The sequence below is a fragment of the Nelumbo nucifera genome, chromosome 3 (genome assembly GCF_055504915.1).
Source record: "Nelumbo nucifera cultivar China Antique chromosome 3, China Antique-T2T, whole genome shotgun sequence".
NCBI lineage: Eukaryota > Viridiplantae > Streptophyta > Magnoliopsida > Proteales > Nelumbonaceae > Nelumbo > Nelumbo nucifera.
In genome coordinates, this window is record NC_142651.1 from 106614984 (window position 1) to 106631691 (window position 16708).

General features: G+C 33.8%; 1 protein-coding gene across 2 annotated transcripts in view; it reads right to left on the minus strand.

Annotated features, from left to right (window-relative positions):
• The window catches only part of LOC104598789 (lon protease homolog 1, mitochondrial-like), a 49469-nt gene extending 42860 nt beyond the window's left edge, over nt 1–6609 (minus strand). Inside the window, exons 1-3 of one of the 2 annotated variants that reach the window (XM_019198033.2) lie at nt 6122–6609; nt 2114–2179; nt 106–297 (exon numbers count right to left, since the gene is read on the minus strand). In XM_019198033.2, coding sequence (XP_019053578.1) covers nt 106–297; nt 2114–2179; nt 6122–6463 — 600 coding nt within the window. In that variant the 5' untranslated portion in view covers nt 6464–6609. The remainder of the gene's footprint in view (nt 1–105; nt 298–2113; nt 2180–6121) is intronic. The other variant, XM_010261010.3, reaches the window with a different exon arrangement.
• Between the last annotated feature and the right edge of the window lie 10099 nt (nt 6610–16708).

Consider the following 16708-nt stretch of genomic DNA (forward strand, 5'->3'; position numbering starts at 1 on the left):
AAAAAAAAGGAACTGTTAGAGAGGTTCACCACTTTGAAAGTGTCACACAAAAAGTTCTTTGACCAAGTCAATGCAAGAGATCACTAGAAGTTTAGTAGGAGATACCTGTGCCAAGGTGCCAACTTCATGAAGACGACTGAACAATTCTTTTCCTTTGAGATCATATATATTCTTCTCTGTTTCTGAACCAGATGAAAGACTAGAATCTGACCCTGGTTCATCTTTAAGCAGAAAAGCACCCGCATATGGGGCCTGTCGTTTACGATTTTCCACTAAAGCTGCTAATAGTTTGGGATCCTGCAGGAAAACCTCAAACTTTTCTATGAGCAAGTATTATCTTTTTTGGGGGTCAAATATGACCATGTAATTGAATTATGTCTTTTGTAGAGTGTCATTAGGAACAACAAAAAAAAATAGATACCAATTGCAGTTTTACACAGTAAAACAAAGAAACATCATTTAAGAAACCTAAAAGTACGGTTTGTATTATTGATTGTAATTAAGTATTAGAAAACAACAATCACAAGACTGCAATTTTCTATGTACATGAAAAAGATAAAACCTAGTTCAGTTCGCAAATAAACATAAGTCAAAGACCCATTATGCAATCATATGTAAATGAACATTGGACAAATCAGACCATAAACTCCACAAAAAAAAGTGTACTTAGAAATCAAAGGAGGAAAATTGAAATATAATTATCTGAGAATTTGATGTCATCAACTCCAATTTGCTGTCAGTCATAAGAGAAAAAGAAGGTCATGGCCCCTACCCCAGACGAGAAAACACAGTTGTAAAAAATAATCATCAATTTTGTGAATTTAAAAATAAATTAGTAATTGAGTAATTGAGTTATTCAAGTTTTCCCTTATCACTAATATAAGAATATTCACAATTACCACAGTTGAATAAAATAATCATTAATTTTGTGTATTTAAAGTTCAATTATTAATCCAATAATGAGCTATTTCAACTTTTCCCTATCAATAATATATCATTATTCACAATTACCAATAAAAAAAGGGGCAAAGGTGGACATGACTCAGTTATTGCCAGAATTTACTGAACAAAGACTATAGCAGTCCTTACAGGAATTGAAATTTGAAAACACATTAGCTCTTAGAAGATCAGACACCACATATACAGTGATGGAACTTTGGAATCTAAAGCCAAAGAGGCAATGGGAAAAGATACTGTGTAGTGCACTTGGGGTGAGATTTGAGAGATCTTGGATTGGCCTCTTTCACCTTCTGTTTTAAGAGGCCATTGATGGTTCATCCTGTATTATCTGAAGATTCTGAACATAGAAGCCGAGACCAAGCATCTGATGTTTTAACTGCTAGGACCAAAGGGTCAAAAGTCAATTTTATTAGTTGATCATTTCTTTTGATATATAATATATTCATTGTTCATCAACCAAAACATTTCTACTATTTGTCCAGTCTTGAACTCTATCCTGAAGGCCAAAAAGAAAAGCTTGATCTTGAGGATGTGCCAACCTTTGAAAGGCTAGCTCCAGTACCTTGAATTGGAGAAAAGAAAGAGGGAAGTACTAAGGTGTTTTTTTTATTTCTTACTAAGGAAGGTATTATTCCATTTTGAGTACTAGAAATATGTAATTTTATTTATTAGTCCAAAAGAATTGCCAAAATAACAAATCTAACACAACTAAACAGGGAAAAAAATGCAGTCCTTCCCTCCCAAGATCATGTATTCCTTGTCACAAACTCAGGAGCTCTCCCAAGATCCAATGGCTTTGACTTTCCAGTAGCACCTCAGAAATGACAAACTTTCAACAGATCCCTAGTCCTTCTATCTTGTCCTCCAGAAAAGCCATTCTCATCTGTCCTCTGGAACCTGCAACAACCCTCTTTCTTTGTGGTTTACCTAATGTACTATATTGTTATCCTTTGGCAATCCTGTGTTTAAGTTGAACAAAAGATGGCTTATACCAATTCATCAAAGAAGAAAAAAAAAATATGGCTTATGCCAATGTATAACACGAGTGCAAAAACTTAGTGACAACTGACAAATGCCTTTGTAATTGTTCCTATGGGAAATCTGGTGACTAGAAAGGGAATTCAAGAAGCAAGGAAATAATAAGATGTCATACCTTCACATATATTGGCATGTAGAAACCTGGAAATAAAGGTCTATGTGGCAGAGGCAAAGCTAAAACCTGCAAGAATAATCACATTAATAAGAACTTAATAAATGTTAACATGATAGTATAAAATGGATAACTCTAGAAAATAAAACAATTGGCCAGTGATTTCGTAATCTAGTTAATTAACATATAACAGAAAACACTAGCAGGAATTTGACTAAATTCATGTAAATGAAGTATATATCTTCTTGGATAAAGAGTAACTGAGAGGGAGGGGAAGAGGAGAGAAGGAGAGCATCAACAAATTAAAAATGGAAAGCTTTCATTAAATAACGTCTGATGTTACCCTTGAAAATTAACAAAAGAGTGTCATAAGTGACCATGTTGACTCTGAGGTGGATGAATTAACATTTTGTAAGTTTAACACATTAAAGAACAATGAACACAGACACCACTTCTCTCCAACCCTGATGCATGAGAAATCTTAAGTTCTTAAGTTTCTCTACCAGATTTTTTTTTTTTTTGATCAATAACAGAAATCATTATTAATGAATAATACTTGTGAAAATTAATTACAGAAATCTACCAGATATTGTTCCTTAGCTGAAAAGTAGCAACCCTCAAAATGCTTTCCAATAAGCATGCAACCAGTTCTACATGCATGAAGGGTACAGAAGCACAGTATAATATGTGGATGTTGTCACCAATGGCAAGATTATCTTTAATAAAATTTCTCTTTCCATCACCATCATTTTTTTGAAGCACGTAAAGTATTGAATTGTATTAAAGTAAAAAAGAACAGCCCATGTACAATGAGAGCCTGTGCAATGGGAATATACAGAGTGTCAACAAAAGAAAGGCCCATCTTGCAAAAAAGAGTAAAGCTGTTTCACCAGTCTATTCTTTCCATCACTTGTTAGTGGAAAATTTTTTTAGTATAATTTCTCACATAACATAATTCACCCAATTAGACTAATAACTGGGTTTTTTTGTTATTTGGGTAATCCCCATTCGGGAAATCACGTAGATATTCCCTTAATTACATCTCTGCTAGGGGCAGAGAAAACCTTCTGATTCTGATTCAGAAGTACCAATGAATAGAAACTAAACTAAGTATGAATTTCTACAGAATTTTCCTTTGAAAATTCTGGTATATATTCCCTCTTTATTTGAGAGAAAACCAGCATATAAAGAAACAAACATTGAATGCATAACAAGTAAATAGGTATCATCAAAAGTGTGTTTCATCAATAAGGCTACAAATGGCCTTTAAATTATGGTTGTGTGCATTATCATGCTGTGAGGAACCATAATCAGCCAAGTTTCATGAACAAGGCTGTAGATGGTTTTTCCCCTCACACATAGGTTAGTAGGTTGTAAGGAACTATAATTAGCCAAGTTTCATGAACAAGGCTGTAGATGGTTGTCTCCTTACATGTATTTCAATATGAAACAAGGAAGAAAAGAAAAAAATAAAACGAAGAAAGAAAGGAGTGAGAAGAATTGATAGAATATGGGCTTCCATCTCATGTGAGAAGCACAAGGAGTATCATATTGAAGAGGTGTAGGAAGAACACAAGATTCCCTACCTTCTTCTTCCTTTTTCTTTTATGCTCTCCACACCGATCTTCTTCTCTTTTCTCTTCCCACTTGTTTATTAATGCTAGAAATCCATAGCCAACAAAAAAGGCATTATCCAACAAAAAGGCATTAACCTCTTCTCCTTGTAGGAGAAGGGTTTATATAGAGGAGGGAGGTGGTTAAGTAACTCCCCACTCCCCTCTTCTTAGAGTGCCAAGTGTCACCCCACTTAAAATGGGTTAAGGAGGGAAAATAAAACTTTTCCTTCATAAGGTGACAAGTGTCCCCCCACTTCAAGTGGTTAGAGGAGAGAAAATAACTCCTTCCTAGGGTGAATGTGTCCCCCCACTTCAAGTGGTTAGAGGAGGGAAAACAAATCCTTCTTCCTAGAGTGATATGTGTCCCCCCACTTCAAATGGTTAGAGGAGGGAAAACAAATCCTTCTTCTTAGGGTGACATGTGTCCCTCCACTTCAAGTGGTTAGAGGAGGGAAAACAAATCCTTCTTCTTAGGGTGACATGTGTCCCCCCACTTAAAGTGGTTAGAGGAGGGAAGATAACTCTCTCCCCTAGGGTGACATGTGTCCCCCCACTTCAAGTGGTTAAAGGAGGGAAAATAGTCCCCTTGTTAGAATAGGACAAGTGGCATCCCCTCATAAATAAGTGGGACACCTCACAAGAAATTAATTAAAATGGATTTACTCTTCTAGGGCCTGTTGTTCCACTAAACGTGCTCTACTGCAGGCCCATTAAATGCTTATTGCATTATAAATAAGCCCAAATAACTTGGGGCCTGTTGGACTGCAGGCCCCTTTCTTTATTAAAATGTTTCAGCCCACCAATAGGACTGATTGGGCTTATAAGACAGCCCTTTTCTCTTCTTTATTATTATATATTTTTTTTAAGCTATGACTGGGAGTATCTTAATAACCTGCTCCAAGTCCAGCAAATTTAAGGACTTAACATCACCATCATCATCATCATCATCCAAGCCTTGTCCCAACCAATGTTTTAAAACACGGAGGCGTGACGCGAGGCGTTCCACTACCTAGAGGATGAGGTGTAGTTCAGAACGTAAGAGGCATAAGCCTCCCGAGCACAAGGAGGTGTATCCTTAAGAGGAGGGGGTCAAAAGGAAGAAGGGGGAGAGAGGGGAGGAGGAAGAAGAGAAAGGGGGGATCTCATTTTTACTTTTTTTTAATAAAAATCTTTTATATTAAGATAGAATAAAGATGCATAACACTAGTTGAAGGGGGGGGGTCTTGTCGAAGCGCAGGCGAGCGAGTGAGCCAGAGCGAAGCAAGACCCCCTAACACAAAAGAAAAAACAAATTGGGTTGCATCTAAAAGGGGGACGAGGGGTCTGGGGGCGAAGTCCCCCAGCCGAAGGGGTTGGGGGCAAACTACTTTCTTTTCCCTTATCTTTTCTTTCATTTTCTCTTTTTTTCTTCTCTTTCTTTCTTTTTTTTCTTTCCCTTCCCTTTCTTTTCTTTTCCTTTCCTTTCCTTTTTTTCTTTTTTCTTTTTTTTGTCTTTTTATATGAGGCGCATGAGGTGTATGCCTCTAGCACACCTCATGAAAAAAGTATATGAGGTGTATACCTCTTGCACCTGAGGCGTACGCCTCAGAGGTGTTAGCGCCTCTAGCATATGCCTCAGGGCGTTTTGGGAGTGCCTCGCCCGGAGGCGTAGGCGTACGCCTCCCACGCCTTTTAAAACACTAGTCCCAACTATATGGGGTTGGCTACATAAATCCTGTTTAATGTCATATCCATTTTTAAATTATTGGTGCTTAAATCATTTCTTACTACTTCTACCCATGTCCTCTTTTCAAATCACTTCTTCATACAGTTGCTGTTGATGGCCTTCACTGCACATGACCAAAACATCATAGTCTACTTTCTCTCATCTTGTGACATATTGGACCTACTCCTAAGTTTCTGTAGTGCCAATGGCATGAATATGTATACCCTATATGACTTTCTATATTAGATATATTGTAAAACTATAATGCAATGACAGAACAAAATTCCTATATTATAGGGTTCTCATTGAAATTACACATTCGGGATTGTCAAAGCATTAGAAGATATTGTCCAACCCATCTACGTGCTTAAAGAAGCGAGAGATTCCGTTAGCAATACCAGTAAAACATAAAGTATATCATTTTGCTTCCAAGTGTATCTAAAAGTTCACAGCAATACCAATTAAAATTATCCAATAAATGCTGCATTGGAGTGGTAAACAATAAATTAAAATTCCTCTTTTCCTCTTCCCAGAGATCAAAGTTTGATCAGAAATTTATCTTGCGTGCAAAGTTTTAGAAAATACTCGCACAAAATAAGAACGAATCAACCAACTTGATATATCGAAATTGCAATTCAAAATCAAAAAAAAAAAAGAAAAAAAGAAAGAAAATGAGACCTAGAAGCCTACCGTGAGATAATCCTCCGGTCTAGGATTAGTGGGGACGATAGCCGATGATGCTTTCGAATCAACTACCTCTGCACTCTCCGCCGCAGCCTCGGTTTCAGCTGACTTGGCCTCAGACTCAACAACCGGATTAGAGTCATTAGACCCATCGCCAGAGTCTGAACAGAAAAATACTCTTTTACATAATCTTAGGTTTCTTGGATTGGAGCTTCTCAAAGAGCCCAAAACTCGAAGTAACGGAGGCCTTTGTTCTCCCCCACAATAGGAATTTGCACTTGCAGGAAGCCTCGCAGTGAAGTTCTGCAGTCGGCCCTGTAGACATGAAGCTGACAAAACCCTCAGCATTGATGAAAGCTGATCGAAGAAACCCAACAAATTCGGTATTTTCGAGCTTCCCTGCCCTAATTGTCTCAATTTTGCATGTGTTTGTCTATGCAAGGAAGCGCCATTAGTGGACCAAGACAAGAGGAGTCCAGAACAAGAAAGTATTTCATTCAAGTAAATCGGCGCTAAAAGCCCAAAACGGCAAAACCCTCCCAAAATCACAGTTGTGAAGTTAACGGGTCTTGACTCTTGACCACTCTAGAGGAACCCGACGACTTTGCTCCGGAAACCAGATTAAATGGAGCCCGCCCCAGTCTGCTATAGTGCTATGATTTTCACACCGTGAAATTCGATTCCAACGGTTCACGTGTACTTCCTCCAATGCTGGACTCTAGTTCTGTCATGAAGCCCGAAACTCGATCCGATATCCGGGATTATTCCGGAGTTGGGTTGGGTTTTAACTTTTAACTCAACCCGAACCCAATCCTAAAAATTGGGCCTAGAGTCCAAGATCAGCCCATACTAAAACTTGATGCATTTGATTGGGCCCAAGCCCTAACTAGATTTGGGTTGGTATACATATATGCATATAAAAAAAATGATCCTATATGTATATTAAAAAATTGATATATATATATATATTAAAAAATTTATTATATATACATGTATGGATGCAAATATGTGTCCATATGTCCATATATGTGTATATAATCGATTCGGGTTTGAATTGGGATACGGTTGTACTGGATTTGGCCTATAAAATCTAAGCCAGAGCCTGACCTGAAAAATTAAGAAGTCCAAACTTTTGGGCCCAATAACCTCTATGTCCAAGCTCGGTCTGGGCTCAGGTTGGATCTACCAAGCTGCACCCCTAAAGTTATGTTTGGTTTGAAGGAAAAAGTAGAGAAAGGAAGGGAAATGTAAGGAAACCTATACAAGGTTTGTAAAGGTTTTCTTTCTTTTCCCCACTTTTTCCTTCAAACCAAATACAATCTAAGACCCATTTCGTTTTTTAATGAGTTACTTATTCAGGTAAATACAATTATCTGGATAAATTTTTCCTGAAAAACACTTATAAATTGACGACTTTTTTTAGACATTTTAATTCCATAATACATAACAAGTGTTATCCATAAAGTAGAAGGATGCATCCGAAGTACTATATATTTTATTCGTCTACTGCCTCCATCACCTAACGAGCTTTTTACCCCAAATTCCCTTTTTCTTTGTCTTTCAGATGACAGTATCACCACCGTACCTAATTTGCGAACGAAGAGAGCAGCTCACGCAGTGAGATGCGAGCGTAGTGAACGAAGCGGCTATTTTTTGTTTGGTAAAGCGGACATACTTACATCAGAAACACAACCATTTCTAATTTTTCTACCTAACATTGCCACCCAAGCCACGATGGATCACGTATTCTGACCAGAGATCAACCAAGTTTCAAACCGACCATCAATTCATAAACCGAAATGAGGGTTGTTCTGATTTAATTTAGGTAGTGTTTGGTTTGAAGGAAAAACAATAATAAGGAAAAGTAAGAAAACCTTTACCTTCCTTAGTTCCTTTTTCTTCCAGAAGAATTTTGACCCATCAAAACCCACATGTAAATTTTGATAAATAACACTTGATTGGTTATCACATTTATGGTTGATAATAATGGTCCATTTGATTCTTAGTCAAAACCAGAACTGAAATGGTTTAATTCGCATAATATGTGTGGTTCAGATAGGAATGGGAATGAAAATTGGAATCATAAAAAATGGGATTTCATTCCCAAGGGAAATGAGAGGGAATGGCCATTCCCTCAAATGGGGAATGCCATTCCACCAAGAATGGGAATCGGATTCTAAATCCAATTCCAGACCCTTATTCCCACGAACCAAATGGGGCCTAAGTTTTTCAGATATCATCTATCTATATCTATACCACTTATAAAAGTGTGATTGGATCTTATTTTCTAGAATTTTCATTAGACATAATTTACCTCGTGATCTTGAGTTATAATGGAGACAAATTTGTATCTTAATAAAAAAAAAATCTTTAATTGAGATAGCAAACCAAATGAACAATATTTATGGATAGAAAATCTAAGACCCCAATTATACTACTATTAAATGTGTGAATGAAAGTGTGAAATTTTTTGTTTGCCTAGAATACCCAATTTTTTTTAATTTGGCCCCTCTCTCATTGTAAAGATATAAATATCATTTGAACAACCACTTTTCTCCTAATTCACGTTATTCTTATTAATTCTTATATTTAAGGTAATAACTCCCAATAACGTTGAATCTTATTCCTAACTATAATACCCCTATTTTTGAATTTGGTCTTGCATAAAATGTAATTTGAAGTATAATACATTTCTCATCATTCAATCCCTATCATTAAGTTATATATTTAGGGTATTAACTTCAAATTTTCATTGACTCTTACATTAATTGAGCATGTCAAAAAAAAAGTGTGCCAAAGAATAATTGTTTTTATTGGTGATAAAAATAAAATACAAATTTAAAATTAACCCAAAAAGTGTTGTTTTTCTATAAAATAATAATCAAAATTAAATAATAATAACAATTTTAAATTTTAAATTCAACCTTTTAGGTTAAGTTGTAAACCCTTGATGTCATAATTATTTAATAATAATAATAATTAAAAAGGATGAAAACAAAGAAAAGTATAAAAAATACAAAAAAAATATAGAAGACATTTGAGCACATCTCTAATATCATGTATTTAACATATTAAACAAAAATAAGTATAATAAATAAAAATATAATTATAAAAAATTTTGAAAACATATTATTTATTATCATCATAAAAAATTGACATGCACACTTACTAATGTTTTTCTTTTTTTTTTTTTGGTATCATAATTGAAATCTAGAGTGTCGAATTATATCTACTTCGGTTAGGTTTGGACACTAATATTGTTATTTCATAAAAGGTAAAAAATAAAAAATGCATAAATGGGTCGGATCCACCTCAACTCTATACGACAAAAACCTTAGTCTGATGATGGCATTATGCATGTGCATGTGTCTATATTAAAATTATAAATGTTTATTAATAAAATTGATTCAAATATTGCATTATCATTAAAAGCGGTTCAAAGGCCAAACTCCACGCAATTCGTATTTTAATTCATTTAATCAACAAGATAGAATAGTTTAGTCATTTTTTAATTTATGTATTTACGATATATAATATCTGAAAACCTGATCAAAATCCCTCAGTTAAGATCGGGCTTTGAATTCAAAATTAAAAGGATGATATTTAAATTAGATAGATCCGCTCCAAATCCAATCCGTTTATAGACTAAATCACATTGTGTAGTGGGACTTTTATTTGCCTCCCCTAAAAGGAGGTCCAAAGTTCATCATCAACAACTTCTTTTAAAAAGCCAAAAGGCTTAAATTGATGCAGCAAATAAGGAAGATTAAAAGCCAAAAGGTTGTCTGGGTTTTATTACCAAAAGCAACAACATTAATATTGAATTTGGACTTATTAGAAAACTAGTTAGTATATACGTACTTTGCATGTGATAATTCTAGATGTTCATAATGATAATAATAATGTATCTATTTTTTTTATTTTTTATTTTTAATTATTAATTGAATGTGTATTGTAAAATCCAAATCCAATTATGTAAACACCTCATTTTGGACCACAGAGTTTTAGGTATCATTGACAAGCCTAGCTGTTTGGTTGGACTCTTCTTTTTGTAATTTTTATCTTCTTAGTATATCTTTTTTGTTCATTTATCAAAAGAAATGTAAGGTTCAAAGAGAGAAAAGTGAATTATGTGAAAAGTAATAATTGAAATTACATTTTAAACCTCGCAATCAAATAGAGGTTAAATTCAAAAATAGTGTAATTTTAGTCAAAAAAAGCTCTACAATCTTATTTGTGTTTTTAGTAGTAGTATAAATATATAATTATATATGCATTCAATTTGTTCTGTATATTTTTTTTATTTCTACGTGTATACAAACATTGTTTACTAAGATAAATACATGATATTGTACATGTGCCCAAATGTTCTTTTTTTGTAAAACTTATCTATTTTTTTCATTTTTGTGTGTTTATATTTTATTATTTAATTATGACATTAAAGGTTAACACATTTGACCCAAAAGTTGAACTATTGATCTTTGTCCAACAAAAAATAATTTCATTTTTGACTAGTTTTAAATTATGTATTTCATTTTCATCATCAATAAAAAAAAATATTGTTTATTACTCTTACTTTTTAATTTGATTAATAAAAATATCATAAATGTTTCTAATTTTTTCTACATTTTTGTATTTTCTATATTTATTTATATTTAAAAAGTTTATTATCCAATTATGACTTCATGGGTTGACTAATTTGATTCGGATGGTTGAATTGCTTAGTCATCACTTGGATTATGGTTTTATATTCTTAAAAATATTGGACATATGTCTAATTAATAGCATTTATTAGTAAAAAGAATAATTTAAATATATGACTTAATAAGAGAGAATGGGCGTTAGCACCTCTAGTATATGACTTAATACAAGAGATTTGAATGAAGTGAAAAATAATAATTCAAATTATATTTTTTGCCCTTACAATTAAAAAGTGACTAAACTCACATTAGAAATATAGATTATATAAAATACAAGAAATGTTCCCCATATGCAAGTAGGTGAACATGAACATGAGTATGAGACTAGCAATGTGTTATGGTGAGCAGATACGAACTCTTCAAAAAGAACCTATATAGTTTGACTTGAGTTCGAGCCTTTGAGGAAGAAGAAATCCAATAAAAATAACAACTCTTGGCATAGTGGCTAGTAGAACGCATCAGCATGAGATTTTCTTTTTCCCACTTGGTCTGAAATGTGGCCCCCAGTGGCACAGAAAAGCTATTGCACTACTAGCACTATTCACATAAAATATATGCTCATGCATAATAAGAGAGTGAGTGACCCAAGCTTATTTTTTCCAAATCGGAAAGATTGGAATTTGGGAGGACCGGGGGATGGGCGGGGGAAGCCACTGCCTGCCATGGCAGAAGTTAGACCTTAATTAAGCAAACTTTGATAGGGGTGAGCAAAAAAACCGAAAAAGTGAATCGATCGAACTGAAAATTTGGCTAATCGAATCGGTCGGTTAACTAATATAGAAAACTGACGGTTAATCGAACTAATCGATATACATATATTTCTATATATTATATATATTATAAATTAATAAATATAAATATATATATATTTATAATATATTATTTATTATTTAAAATATAATATATGATATATTTATAATAAATATTGTAAAAAATAAAAAACTGAAAAACCGATAAACCAAACCAGTCAACCGGTTAATTGACTGGCTTCGATTCGGTTTCGATTACCGATTTTCAAAAAACCGATAGTACCGGTTCGGTTCCAAAAAAAGCCCCACGGTTTAACCGAACCGTGAGCACCCCTAAACTTTGCCAATTGCATCTCTTGGGTGAAGACGAACAAGGAACAACCTTAACCCTAACGATGTCAATGGACCAATTTTGGGTTAAATCCTGTCTAAATCAAAATCAATTTGGACGGATTGGATGAACCAATAAGATGTATTGAATTGGACCAGTCCAGACTTGATGGTGTAAAAGTATTTAATGGATTGGGTTCAATCTGGTCCATCCATAATAGATTTATATTGGATTAGGTTGGACTGAACCAATTTAGGTTTGATAATAATATACGTGTCAATGGATCAGGTTAATTTGGGTTTGAACCAATTTAAATTAAGAACAATTTGAACAGACGGTTCAGACAATGAATTGCAATGGTTCACATTATTCATCGAATTAGATTGGACCTGATCAATAATGGATTCATATTGGAGTGAATTGGATTAGATAAAATCCGGTTCAATTGGCATCCGTACTTAAGCCCTTAGAAAACACATCCGATAGCTAGAGGCCAATGGTCAATCTGTTCAATAGTTATCTGGTAAGATATTTGGAATATGTTGGCAGCATCCCTTTTTTTTTTAATTTAGTTGTTTTATGGTTATCTGTATCTGTTTTTTTTTTTTTCCTCTCTCTGAAATAGCAGCCATTAGAATTCAAAAGGTGTCGCCATTGGACGTGAGTTGCTTCTTATCCATCCTCCATTCTGCTCCCAGTTCAGTCCAATCAATATCATTTACGTCCAACTTTTCAACACTCCAACCAATTCCCCACTCCCAACGTTGTTTTGGGTCTTTTTCGGGTTTCCCCATCTTCTTCTCCAACGGCTTTTCACAAGCTAAAGCGAAAAAGACCCATTTTTTGGTCTATTGGTACTTCTGAAAGCTCGCTACATCTTTCAAAAAGAATTGCCTAGCAGGGCCTTAATTTTCTATAAGTATCTTAAATTGTTAAATATTATCTAATCATGCTGATTTTGGTCTAGGGAGTTATCCAATGAGAGTGTATGTGCCATGCATCCATTAGCCTTAGACCCTACCCAAAAAGATGCCCCTGTATCTAGGCTAGCTTTAGGCTCTAGTCCATTGCTCAAAAGAAAAGGAAAAAAAGAGAAACAAAAACTTCACTCAAAAGAAAAAAAAAAAGTAAAAGGGAATAAATTAAAATACCGAAAATTTATATATTTTGGTTGACCTTGGTCAATCTTTTCATGCCTTTCACAGTTTACAGTGATATTTTAAGATGTTTCTATCAAACACGAGTGACATAGCCGCGTTTTAATTGGCTTGCAGCAACAATTACTGCCGCAGCGAATTGAATTCTTTTTGAGAGCGTCAGATAGAGAGTAAGTAATCGAGCCTATCACGCTGGGATCTGCTATTCACAAGTTGTTCTTACATCTCTATCCCCAAACATTACAACTGTGAATTGAAATTATTTCTTATCATTCATGGGAGATGTGGTGATGCTATGGAAACAATTTGTGAATAGTAGATCCTTAGTCGAGCCTATCCTAATAACGAAATGGGGTATATGGTTGAGCAGAATATTTTCCATGGGACCAGCCAAGAATTAGTTGAATTGTGACCTGGCACTCTGGCCAGTTTGGTCATATAATCAACCAGCCAAACTCAGCTGATCAGCCGATTTAATTGAAAAATCAATGAATAAGTCCCGGTTTTATGAAACCATCTCAGCCATAATACTAATATAAACTTCAAAATGTTGATGACAAAGCATGAATCTAAGACCTTATATATATATATATATATATAAATGAGTTAAAGAGGTAATTCAAAGATATTGAATGCATTCAATTCTCTCTCATTAAATCCAAATTTAAGTTATCAACTTGCATTCATGTTCATTGAATCATATATTTAAATCATTTTTTGTTTCTTCTCATCATTAAGTTCTATTAATTAAATCCATACTTTATAAATTAATAATTTCAATAACATAAAAGCTTATACTTTTAAAATCTACCTAACAAAAATAGTGTTTTCATCAAGATGGTGATAAGAAATTAAGTCATTTTGGGTTAAATGGGTTAATCCATGTTGCCATGATTAAATAATAAAATTAAAAAATTAAAAAATTAAAAATAATTGGGAACATTTTTAATATACATATTAAACAATAATAAGTATGATAAATAAGAAATGTTTTTATTAATGATGGAAATGGAATGTAAAATTTAGAACCAATTGGAAATAAAAATATTTTTCTATTCTCTATAATTAAATCCTATATTTAAAATATATTTTTCTCATCATTAAATTCTAGTAATTAAATCCACAATATTATTTTTAATAATATAAAAATAAATATTTTGAAACATAATTTGAAAACAAAACCATTTTCCCTCCCAGTGGTGGGTAATCAATTCGACCATTTGGGGTCAAAAGGATTAACAAATAATGCCATAATTAAATAATAAAAATTAAAATAAATAACTATGAAATGTAAGAAGTATTTTTATTAATGATGAAAATAGAATGCCAAATTCAAAATCTACCAAGAAATGAAATGATGTCATAGTCAAATAATAAAATTTTTAATAATAAAAAATATAAAGAATTACAAAAAAGATAGAGAAAATTTTGAGTACATATCTAATGTTATATATTTATAAAAAAATAAAATATTGGGTACATCTCTAATATCGTGCATTCATTATATTGAACAAAAATAAGTTTTATACATAAGAAATAATTTTATCAATGATGGAAATGTAATACAAAATTAATGTTAACCTAGAAATTAAACAATTTTTTTTAGATGGTGGGCTAGTGGTTTGAGTCAAATGATACCATAGAAAAACAATTAAGAGTGATAAATAAAAAATATTTTATATAATATAAATGAAATATATAATTTAAAGGGAAAATTATAGTCAAAGTCGGTTGTATATTTAAAATTAGGTTGCAGGTTGGTCAAAAAACCAACAAAACTCTGACAACCAGCTCTACATTTCAAACTATAAAAGCCCCCGCCATGTTATTGGAGGCTTATGTGGCTGTTGCCAACATAGGACTCTTAGTCCATGTTGGACACAACAAAAAACATATATCGAAAATATGTTTTAAGTTTCCCTCTCACTCCTTTTGTCTCTCGATCTCCCTCCCTTCTCTCTCACTCTCACAGTCATCTCTCGATGTCCTTCTCCCTTTGCCTCTCCCATTCTCTCAGCTTTGATCTATAGACAAATCAAAACCTACCTCTCTCTCTCTCTCCCTCTCTCTCTATTGTTCTCCCTCAATCTTTCTCATTCTTATCTCTCATTCTTCCTCTCGGTCAATATCTCCTTATTCCTCAATCTCTATCGTTATCCAGTTGGTGTAAATTTCATAGCTAAGAGCTTCTTGTGATTTTTTATTAAATTGGTGTAATAATTTTTTGACCATACCAAGTTGGTCTCACGTTCTTTTATACGATCTGATTAATACCATATAAGTATGTAAGAAAATTACAAAAATGAGAGAGGGAGCGGGAGAGAAACTAAGGGAGAACGATAGAGATTAAGGGGGAATTGGAGATCGACCGAAAAAGAGAACGGGAGAGATTGAGGGAAAACGATAGATAGAGAGAGAGAGTGAGAGAAATTGATATAGAGAACATAAATACAGAAACCAAAAACCATTTTTCTTTATTTTCAAATCACATAATCGTTGAGCAGATAAAGATGATTGTGTGTGTGTGTGTGTGAGAGAGAGAGAGAGAGAGAGAAAGAGACTAAAAACCCTTTTTTTATTTTCCAACCATCCAACATTAAAGGGCAATTTCAGTATAAGCTTTTTGTTGTGTCCAACATGGATTAAGAGTCCCATGTTAGCAATAGCCACAGAAGCCTTCAGTTACATGGCGAGGGTTTTTATAATTTGAAATGTAGAGCCGGTTGTCAGAGTTTTGTTGGTTTATGGACCAACTTGTAGCCTAATTTTAAATGTACAACCGACTCCAACTATAATTTTCCCTAATTTAAAATTAGTCTAAAAGCAAAGTTATTTTCTTATCTAAATGTTTGTCAGTGACCTAACCTTTTAGAAAAACCCATGATGTCATAATTGAATAATAAATATTTAAGTTTATCTTTAATCGTATTGTTACTTTTGTTAATTTTCAATTTCTATTTTAGTTATGATATATCTAAAAAGAGTCCCAAAAGATATGATACGCCCGATAGGGGGCGTATCGTATCGATTTTTTGAACCTTGATTGTCACCATAACATAGTCAATCTGTAATCATAAGTTTCTTTTTTTCTTTAATCCAAAGGCAATAAAATTTATTTCATAAAAACAAGGTTCTAAATATCTATACTCCCAATATGCCGATAGAGGCGTATCAGGCAGTATCGATACTTTTTTTTCAAATATGGTTCAGGGAGGCGGTTTAAGGTCGTCCACCCCGTGAACTGGTCAAAACTCTGATACACCCTCTTTAGGGGCGCATTGGGGTGCTCCCGACATGATACATACGGGCCGATACGTATCAATTTTTTGAACATTGCTTAAAAACAATTTACATCTCATCTAGAGTAATAGACCTGACGAAATCTGGAGGAGTTGACTGGGTCATAACACGATTGTATCTAAAAGCATGATTAATTAGCCCATGGGCTAAGCGATTACAAGAGCAAGATGTATGAATAAAGATGGTTGAAACAAAGCAAGAAGCAAGATGTCTACATCCCAGAATGGTAGAATGTAATCTCCAAGGAGGGTATGCACCTAGGGCTGTTCACGGGTCGGGTTGGATCGATTTACTGATGTTTTTCCAACTGACCCGACCTGGTCGGGTTACCTGAAATTGAAACCGAAACCGACCCT